This window comes from Crocodylus porosus, unplaced genomic scaffold (genome assembly GCF_001723895.1).
Source record: "Crocodylus porosus isolate Cpor-Errol unplaced genomic scaffold, CroPor_comp1, whole genome shotgun sequence".
In the NCBI taxonomy this organism is placed as follows: Eukaryota; Metazoa; Chordata; order Crocodylia; family Crocodylidae; genus Crocodylus; species Crocodylus porosus.
Window position 1 is genome coordinate 4,476,689 of NW_017728911.1, and position 10,596 is coordinate 4,487,284.

A 10,596-nucleotide genomic window follows, 5' to 3' on the forward strand; every position below is an offset into this window, starting at 1 on the left:
GGGGGGGCAGCAATTTCAGGATTATCAGAGAATCAGAAGAAATTCCTTGTGTGGGTGGAGCTGAACCCTGGGAAGTGAAACAGAAGCTACTATAAAGAGAGCTGTTGTACCACAAAATGCCGATAAGATCAGTATTGCTGCCCCGAGCTCCAAGTTCTCAAGCTTGGTAAGAACCATGTTATAATTATCATAATTTGCCTGCTGTTGCCTGGCAAAACTTTGTACTAGCAGAAATAATTCTATAGAACAGAGCTCAATTGAACCTGTATGGCTTTGAGGATGATTCTTGAACCATATTTTAGCGAGTTCAACATCAAGTTGTGGTAAACAAATAAAAACCCTGATGACTTTCGTATACTCAGAGCACATCAGGTGCCCCTTTTGCTTAGCCTTCCTTATGAACACTCTCAACTGTGCATTGCTTTAATCACACAGGTCGGTGCAGCGCAGGAATATACAGGAAAAAAATGTGGAAGACTAGGACTCCTGACTCCTTAGGTGTCCATGAAAAGATTATAACTTGGGCTACTGGATTATAAAATGCAGTGTGGCATGTGGCCACTTTCTTGAAATCACTCTGAAGGGACAGACAATGGAAATGTAAGAACATCACACACCCATGCTTTTCCCACCCATGATCCTGCTGTCTTAACCAGTTAATTGGCACACAGACAGACAATCCAGAGGCATTTCTAAAGGCTGACTGACACCCAAGCCAATTCTGGCTTTTATAATCAATCACACACACAAGGTTGCAGAGGGTACGAGCAAGCACAGGATCCATGCACTGGAATTCATAATAAAAAATCCTCACCCCCTCCCCAAAACCCCCAAAACAAAACATTAAAAACTCTCAGAGAAGGCAGGATAATGAATAAACAAGGCATACTGTCAACTCGGAAGACATGTAAGGGGAATGATTGTGAGTATCCAACCTGAAACATCTTTAAATGGTGTAACTGTTAAAAAGTGCGCCAACCTTGTGAAACTCAAGCCCCTTTAAGGCATTGAGTTAAATGCCCATAAGCAAAGGCACTAAATACCACTAGGCAGCTGAGGATCTTGGACTAATTTATATTCTCTGCAAAAACTAAAGTAGGAATCTTGCTAATCACAATAATGAAAGTGTTTCTGAGTGTGAAAAGGATTCGCTGGGACATCAGTTGGAGAACAGGCAGTCAAAGTGATCCAGCAGCAATCCTGTCTCCATACTGCTGCTCTCCCTGGTAATCAGAGAGGCTGCCCAGCTATGCTTAAAATTAGATGAGAACCCACACCCAACCATCTGCTAAAAAGCGTCATTTTCTTCTGCGGAATTAAAATCTCATTTCTCTTTGGATAAAGACGGGCAGTCCACCAGGTCCTTTTTGCCCAAGCCGTGGGAGCTCTCAGCTATCTAAGCAGTGATGGATTTACACAGGATTTGAGCAGCACTAGGAGAGAGGGAGCTGCCTGGTTCTCTCCACCCTCCTTCTGGGACTGCAAGCCCTTGACGAGCCGCTCCACTCCCTCGCTGTTTTGTGCTGACAGGATTCCCACCGCCCTTGTGTCATAAGCTGAGCCAGCTCTTTTGTCCGATGGCTTGTTCTACAATTATTTACTCGGCTGTCCGAGTCTGAATAGGAACTCGGAGCAGCCAGACATCAATGCTGTTTTTCAACTTTCTGCCACCCTAGTATTAGGCTCCTACCAGAGAATCTCAGTCTCGTGCAGCAAAGCCAGTGCTCCTCCTGAAGGCCCCAGTCAATCAAGAGGGAACAATCACATTCAAAAGGAGAAATCAGCACAACCATGTTCATGTTCTAGAGCTGACAGCAAAAGCCAGACCCTGGGGAACTGAATATCACGTGGGCCACAGCTTCCCTTCCCTTTCTGTGGGACCCTTCCCATACCTATCCTCCCTCTCTGTGCCCCCCACTCCCTGGCCTCGCTGTTCAAGCCACATGTTTCCTGGGACCCTTGGGTTGCAGCTCCCTTTCCCAAAGGGCAGGAGCAGGAAGCAAAAGCTGGAGGGAGCCCAGAGATCCTAGCAATAATAGCAGCTAGTGACACCCCAGCAGAAGCCCATGAGCCATTAGATAACTGCCTGGGGGGGCGGCAGGCTGGCAGTTGCACAGCCCTGATGTAGAGTATTTCAAACAATTGAGAAAAATGCATCAATGTGATTTAGGGGCTAAGCTGCCAGTCAGTGGGACTTAGGCACTTTTGAAAATATGATCCTTTATCTGCGGACTTGTTGCTGAGCTGAAAATACAACTAAAATATGGGTAGGCCCTTACAAGATGTTTGAGTTGAACAAATTAAAACAGCTCTTCTCATTGGCTACAGCTGTGGCCAACTTCTCTCCTGAGCTGGGCTGACATCATTGATGAGAAAATAAGGAAGCAAGCAAACAAAGCTGTGTTAAGTTCAAGCGACTTTGTAAGCTCCAACCTTACAGTCCTGTAGTCTGTAAAAAATGTGGGGAAGGCGGTCAGGCATGCAAGGATTTCCTCCTCCTCCTTGTACCCAGTGTAGGTTTGAGCACAGCCACAATGCAGATACTAGATCAAGGATACTTAACCTTTTTCAGGCATGCAACAGGCTGTGGCCCCAATCCTGATGTACCAGCTGACCTCAAGCTTCAAGTGAGGGGTAAGGAAGCATATATTGCACCCTATCACTGCGTGGTTATGTTCCAGTATAAAATGACCTCAGGATGTCCCAAACTAGCAAAGCACTGCCTGTACACTAAAAAGGCTTACAATGCAATCATTTATGAACCCATTTCCAATAATGCCATCTTTAAAACTTGTACAAAAAGAGCCACTTACTCCACTGAATGTCTAATGAAAAGGCCCTGCAGAATTTAACACAAAACAACTTTCCTAAATATTGTTTCTGAAGACAGGAGGAAAAGTGCTTGCAAATGGTAAGAGATGTAAATGGCAATGCAGTTAATTCCATAAAGGACATCACAGATCATTTTAAACACCTCACAAATATAAGATATTTTACACACCCAAAAAACAAGGGCTCAGGGGAGCTTTTAAATACCAAAAGAAAAGTGTCCAACTGTACTTTCTTGCCTTCAGAGATCAAGCTACTCGTTGGTATCTTAAATGTGAATGTTACCAGGTAAGATTGTGATATCTCACAGTTACATATTCATACTTCAAACACAAACTACAAATGTGGATGGAAAAAGTTCAACCCTCAACACTTTCCTTACTTCAGGGCTGTCCAAATGGCAGCCCACAGGCCAGATGCAGTCCCTGAGAGGTCAACCTGTGCTCCCTGGCCTTCTGGTGCCATGCCCCCATCGTTCTCCAGCTGCTCCTGCTGAGGTCTCTGGTCTCTCCCCTTCCCTTCCCCAACTTCCACTTCCTGCCCCTAACCCTGGGGACAAGGTGAAACAGCCTGTGGGGCCAGGGAAGCCTACTGTCAGGGGGATCCATAGATCCCACACAGGGTGCTGGCATGGCAGGGTGGGTCTATGCAGGTTGGCAGGGCATGTGGCCCAGGAGGAACATGGTCTGTACGGCATGTCGCTTGTGGCCATCAGGTTCTGCCCACTCAGAAGTTAGACAGCCTGGCCCTACTTCAACTAAATGTGCTTCCTTAGCACCATTACAATTTTGTACCTGTGTAGTACCTTTCATCAGCATATGTTAAAGTGCTTTACAAACACCGGGCCAGATTCCTGAATACAACAGATATCCATGCAACACAGCAGCGTGGAAGGCTGATGAACAAAATCAACTTTAAGCCATCTTTGCAGTTCCCGAATTCTAGAACAAGCAGCCTGGCTGCTCCACCACAACACTAGGCTGCAAAAGCCTCCTGAAGGCTGTAGGATGGTTGAAATACAACAAACTGCACATATATGTACAGCTCTACCAATGGCTCTGCAGCACCCAGGGACCTATCTTCCAGCAGACGTATTTTCTCAAGTTACATCTGACCAGTTTGTAGTCTTTTTTTCCCTCTTGTCAGGGAAGCACAAAGGGAATCAAACCCACTGCCTTAGTAAGCTTCATGTGATGCTGCCTAGTACACTATACCGAACCACAAAGAAATAATTTGTCCAAAGTCAGTGAAGTGCTGACCCAGTCTCACAGTCTGAAATTAGTTTTCTAATCAAGTGGCTACCAAAGAGAGGAGCCTACACTTCCAGGCTTGTACTCATGCTGAATTAACCCCTTAGTGAGTCCTAGGCAAACAAATTTGTGGGACCCGGGCTGGTCGAGGCCCCTTTCCCCACCCTGGTGCTGCCACCCACAGGGAGCGGGGCTTGGAGCCGCCGCTAGGAAGCAGCCACTGGCAGCAAGGCCAGCAGAGGGAAAGGAAAGGGAAGGGAAGCAGATGGGGCCATTCGTGCCACCACTGCCCCCCCCCCCAGCTCAGAGCCCTAGGCATGCGTCTAGTTTGCCTATGTGTTAATCTAGCCCTGCTTGTACCCTCTGCCACACTGGCTTGACTGTGCTGTCAGAGACCTCCCAGCCACACCCTGCTGAGAGACTGGAAAAACGAACCAGTTTTCCCATCAGCCACCACATTGTGCTTTAGCAAGGGCTGAAGCAATTTCTCCGGTGCCAGTCACCTGACTGACACACCCATCCAATTTCCTTAGAGCAGTTTGAATAACTCCTCACTCAAACCAACCTCTCTTGAGCATCAAATGCCTAGAAGGAGCAGCAGCTGGCTGGCTGCTAAACACTACAATGCTGGAGGTAGGAATCCTGCTTACCGCTAACTCAGTCACTTGCACAGAATCCTGCCAGGACCATCAATATGGGAACTAGTGAGCGTGGTCTTACTGCTGGAAATACTGGGTGAGACGACCATGTTTTTTTTATGCGGGAGCTCAAGCCTGATACAAAGTTCTGAAGGTAACAAATTCTTCCTCATTGAAAAGCCTCCCGTGTCATCATGAAGCAAGGCTGTTGGTTGTAACTGTGTTGGTCTAAGGACACAAGCAGGCACTGTTCTTTGTACAGATGTGATATCTTTTATTAGACCAACTAAATAGTTGGAAAAAAGTTCTTTGCAAGCTTTCGGGCACAGAAGTCCTTCTTCAGGTACTGGGAGACTCTGCAGTCTCCCAATGCCTGAAGAAGGGCATTTGTGCCCAAAAGCTTGCAAAGAACATTTTTTCATCGTGAAGCAAAATGCTGAAGCCTCCAACCAACGGTTTCTTAAGAGGAGATTTGAAATGATCTATGCTCATAGCAAACAATCAAAGTCTACTATTTATAGTTCATCACTAAGGAAAAAAAATCAGTCTTCCTACTTCTAGTCGCTTCCTCAGAAATTCTATCTGCCTAGAGCGAAAGGCAGAATGAATTCAACTTTGAAATTGTAGCAGTCCCCAGTGGAAACATTCTGTACTGTACTGGTTGCAGCAAAGGGTTGCTAAACCCAACCCACAAATCTAAACCTACCACGTGTTAGTGCCAGTCTCAAAATCCCTATAACTGTAGCCGCACCCAACAGAGTTAAGATCCACTGATTTAAAGCCTAAAGCACCCTTGTGTTATGTTTGTTAACAATATACCCACTTATCATGAAACACAACCAAGTAAAGAATTCTTGGCACTACGGACATATTTCAAGCACTGATAATTATCCTTTTAAACTCATTTTAAGCATCCCAGCTGTTAGAATACAATAGCAAGCAAACCACTTTCCTCCCACTCATGAGTTATAAAATGGTCTGGCTGATTCACAGAATCACTGGTGGGGTATGGAGCTTTCCCCACATTCCAGAACGCAGGCTCCAATCCAGTCTGAGTTTGCAGTGATTGGAAGTCTTTATTGAGGGTTTGCAGATGGTCTGGGAGGAATAAGTTGAGTCAGATACTACCAGGCAGGTGTCTGCATCAAAAGCAATTACAACAAATAGCATTTGTCAGCCTCTTGCTGACAGCCTAAGCAGAAAGGTGAAGGACAAATGAGTCACATAGACCAACTCATCTCTGATATGCAAGGGCTATGGCTAAAAGTAAAAATCGGAGACCCACAGATAAGGGGCCTTCATTTACTATTTCTGTGGGTTACCAGAAATCTGTGCTTATAGAGCTAACAGGTATTAGGCTCACTTTGAAAAGAAAAGCTTGAGAGAGAAACTCCATTCACACTGACCTGCTTGAGCTGTTCATCCAGTCTCCAGGGCTGCCGCCCAGATGGGGAACCTGAATATGGTTGTTTAGTAGTGTCTTTACCCTGCTCTTCCTTTACCGGCTGTCCTCGCTGATGTCCTGGGGTAGGATTAGAGGTAGAAGCCACTCTTTGGTTGTGATGGGCCACTTTGGGAGAATGAAAAAACTTCAAAGCAGAACATGCATCTTTCCCAGTCATTTCGGTGCCATCCTCAAGATCTCCACCTTCCAAACCCCCTTCCTCTTCCTCATCCTCCTCTTCTTCATCTTCCTCTTCCTCCTCCTCAGGATCAGAGTTCATGCTGCTCTGATCAAAAGCTCGGGCAGCCCCAGCTACAGGTGGGACTCTGGCGAGAGGGCCAACAGCGGAGCCGCCTGAAGCTCTGCCAGATGTGGCTGCTAAAACAGCCTGCTGGGCAGCCAGCTGCTGAGTATACAGCATTTGGGCCTCTCTGATCTGCCTCTGCTGTCTCTCTCTGGAATCCATCTGCAGAGGAGCTTGCTGTTGCTGCTGCTGCTTCTGCAGCTGCTCCACAACAGCTTCGAGCTTCATCCTGCAGTTAGCATGGCTGGGAAAGGGGTGGGGGTGCTTCTCAGTCCAGTAGGGTTCAAGCCCCAACTTCCAGAGATCAACAGAATCTGAAAGAGAATTAACAGTTGTCTGTATGAATATAGAACGCTTTCATCTTTCTCCATGTAGGAGGCTAAGCAGGCTCCAAGGCCAATACTCATTCCAGTTCAGGAGACCGTGAAACAATCTGCCTTGAGTTCAGCAGCCTCAGGCTCAAACTTGCATTCGATTTTCAGTGTGTTTAATTGTATTTTCAAGCTGAGCACATTTAGCATAAGCACAGATTACAAACTCCAGTCACCACCTGAAAAGCCTCTGTTCCCTGCCCCGAAAGCTTTTTCTCTACTGAATCTCAATCCCCACTCCCTGCCCCCTACACACACACCACCTAACTTAACATACTAGGTTTTTTATTTATATTTCCCTTCTCCTCGTATTGGAGAATTGATGGAACTGCACTGAATAACCACTGCACTTGAAAAAAACCCCTTCCATTATTTCACCAGATACCATTGCCTTTGTTAGTTATGTCATGTTTTTGACATTTTACCAGAGTTCAAAGTGCTGAGACAGTCATAAAAACAGGTCTCTATTAGTAGCCAACCCTCAATCCTCTGGATCATGGTGTACATGTAAGAGGTCTAGTCACCAACACCCTCCACGGATACACCTAGGCAAAAGTATGGAGGAACGGATGCTGCCCAAGACCTACCATCCACCCTTTAGACCAGTAAGAGAAAATCCAAAGACCAGACCGAGTCCAGATGCTCAGTGCCTTGATGGTCGTAGCTTATGTCAGAGAACAACAGGTGAGAACTGCTATGGACTGCCTAACATCTCAGGGAGGGCACATTTCTGTCAGGGTGATGTCCTTTAGCCTTTCTGCAACCAAGGAGTACCCACAAAACAGTGGGGCCTATAGTTTTGAGGCACCCTACACTCACCTTACTTTGGAGTTTGCAACATTGTGGTACAGCTCCCCTGCCACAAGTAGCCCCACCACTTTGCCTCCAGGTCTTTCAGTCAAATGCAGCTTATGGTTATACCCAGGACCTTCCATCTTTTATGCCTTGAAGTAAACTGGGGAAGTTGGGGAAAGATCAACCTAGGCCCAATTGTTTAGTCAACCACTGGGAAAGTTTTCCCTCTCCCATCTCAGTGCCTAACTCTGCCAGTACATCTCAATCTCAAATGTTAACAATCTCCGACAGCCCAATCCCCAGGTGGTGCAGGACTTAGAAACAGCTTCATTCCAACTCAAGATCAAAAAAGCTGACTAGCTGCTGAGATGCACAGCTAAGGCACCAGGCAAATCTCAGAAAAAGGACAGTATTCCTTTTTTCCAAAGATGAAGTGGGATTTGTGGATTTCAGACTGCAGAGTTCAGACAGTGAAATACATCTCACTCGCCAGTTAGATGAGCTCTTCAAGACTTAATGAGATAAACCAGAACCCAGGCAATAATGGAGGAGAAACAAAGGAAAGGCCCGTTACAAACATGCTAGGGAGTTTCTCCTCCATCTCTCCTACAATCAGCATCATATTATAGAAGCTGACCAAACACAGCTCCTTAAAAAAGAAAATATTTTGCTAAGACTATCCATTCAAGACATTTCTATGACTAAAACAAGAAAGATGTTAAGACCAGCCCAGTTTTTACGCTACAAAATAAGAGGAAGAAAGAAAGTCTGCTGAAGCCCCTAGATTTTTTTTTTTAATTATTTTATTTATTTATTTATTTATTTTTAGAGATACTTAACTAGTATAGGCCAATGTTTCTCCATCTATGGGTCACGACTCAAAAGTGGGTCGCAAAAATATATGAAAGCATCATGAACAAACTTTAAAAATGGATTCTCCTTCAAAGGAAAAAAAACATGGGAAACTGTGACTTTTCCCTTGCAGGCTGGCAGAGCTCAAGCCTGCAAGGGGCTGCTTGGAGACGCCTCCCCCACCCCCCACTGCCCCACACACTGGGGGGTTGAGGCCTGGGGGGCAGCAGGTCAGAAGCAAGGGGTTCTGGGCTGGGACTGCCCATCTATGTCTACAAATGCATACTGGTCCAAAAAAGGTTGAAAACCACTGGTATACACTACAAACTTAAGAAAATGAAATGGAATTAAAGTCTCCCTGTATATAATACCAAAGGCATTTTTCTCTGCAAATTCTCTCTCGTCCTATACAGCTATTTAGCTCATAAAAATGAAATCATTCCAGTGACAGGTATAGCAGCATTCTTAAATCATGTACATAAATATATTCTTCGCTTACACATGGAATAACAGTGGAGGAACAATAATGCACAACTTGGCAGCCAATTCCTTGCACCAACCTCTCACGTGCAATACACAACCGAAGCTAGATGCAGGCACATCTTGGGAACAGTAACAATGGTCTGGAATATGGGTCACAACACTAACCACAAACCAGGTTTGGTATAAGGTGCACATATATAATATAAAACTCCCCCCCTCCCCCAAGCACCCCTTGTACACCCTATTGTGTATTGTTGCACCTGAGGCACGTTAGGGTGTCATCTATCATGGATCAGTGACATACAGCAGGGTGTGCAGTTACTACATGCCTGGAGTATAGTGTACTAAATAAGTGACGTGGTATGAGGTTAACTTGCCAGGTAAACACACCTGAGGTACAGCAACGCACACCCTGGGATGCCATTCCAGTACACTGCATGCAGTTCAAATACAATAACACATGACGGGTTACGGCAAGATTTATTCCCTGCTCTTGTGTGTTTTGATTAGACACAAATGTGAAACCCAAGGGCCTCCTGAACCAAAGAAATGCACTCAGCATACGGTAACCACACCCTAGCCAAGTATCTGCATAATTATGAAGACGGTCAACTCTCCAAAGACTTTTAAGTCAATAAAGACAAATATTTTTAACAAAAAGTGAGATGAGACCACAAAAAAGGGCGCTGTTCTTTTCTGAATGTCTCTGGGTGCTTTTCTGTTGCTACCTTCGATCACTGTCAATGATTTGAGCCTCTATCCTGTTTTTCAGCCTTGAGGTGTCCATTCCTATCAGCACGGGCCATGAAAAAAACCTGTGTAGATTTCAGGTTCTCACAAGACAACCTACGCAGGGGCATCGAGGCCCTTGCGAACCTGCAATCAACCCCCGCTCCCCTGAATGCTCAACTAATTAGCTTTTGGCTAACGTGTAGCTAATTACTTCTCGGTTTCACGCATAAAAGACTCTGGCAATATTTCCTTCTTGGCTTTTTGCAAAACCGTATGTGCTGGGTTGCGGAGCACCTCCATGCCAGCGCCCAGCACTGGTGACCCTCAGCCAGGGGTCTGCGCGGGGTGCCCTGAGGTCCTTTCGAGGCTGCCTCGCATCGCTGGCACTACGAGGAGGGCGAATGCTGAGCACAAGATAAACCCCAGCGTTTCAGAGAGGAACTGGCAGCAGTTAAGCTGTCCTGCCTGGCTGCGGGCTGCCCGATGTCCCTGCCTGCCACAGGCGAACGGCTCTAGCGGGTCTCAGAAATGAAGCTGGCACTGTCCGGAGTGGGGGTGGGGGGAGGCTGAGCCTGACACGGCCCCAGGGGGTACAGCAGAACAAGGCCCAGGGGAGGCAGCGCCTGAAGAGGAAGGCAAGGCTGCTCTGTCCATGCCCCAACGGGGGGGCCTCAGTGGGGGAGGCCCGGGCAGAGCTTCTCCCCGCCAGGCCCTGCCCCTGCTACCCACAGGCCCCCAGACCCCCCAGCCGAGCCACCCATTCACCCGCCAGTACCAGCTCTGCCCCCCTCCACCTGACACCCCTAGCTGCGGGGACCCCCGAGGGCGCGGGGCCGTTACCTGCTCGGCAGCGCGGGGCTCAGATCGCTCCAGGCCCGAACGCAGACTCCGCCCGTCC

The 10,596-nt window shown here is 46.9% G+C and overlaps 1 protein-coding gene across 1 annotated transcript in view; it reads right to left on the bottom strand.

The window, feature by feature from the left end:
- ARID3B (AT-rich interaction domain 3B) overlaps positions 1 to 10,593 on the bottom strand; it is a 45,893-nt gene extending 35,300 nt beyond the window's left edge. The window contains exons 1-2 of the mRNA XM_019533307.1: positions 10,539 to 10,593; positions 6,124 to 6,779 (exon numbers count right to left, since the gene is read on the bottom strand). Coding sequence (XP_019388852.1) covers positions 6,124 to 6,693 — 570 coding nt within the window. The 5' untranslated portion in view covers positions 6,694 to 6,779; positions 10,539 to 10,593. The remainder of the gene's footprint in view (positions 1 to 6,123; positions 6,780 to 10,538) is intronic.
- Between the last annotated feature and the right edge of the window lie 3 nt (positions 10,594 to 10,596).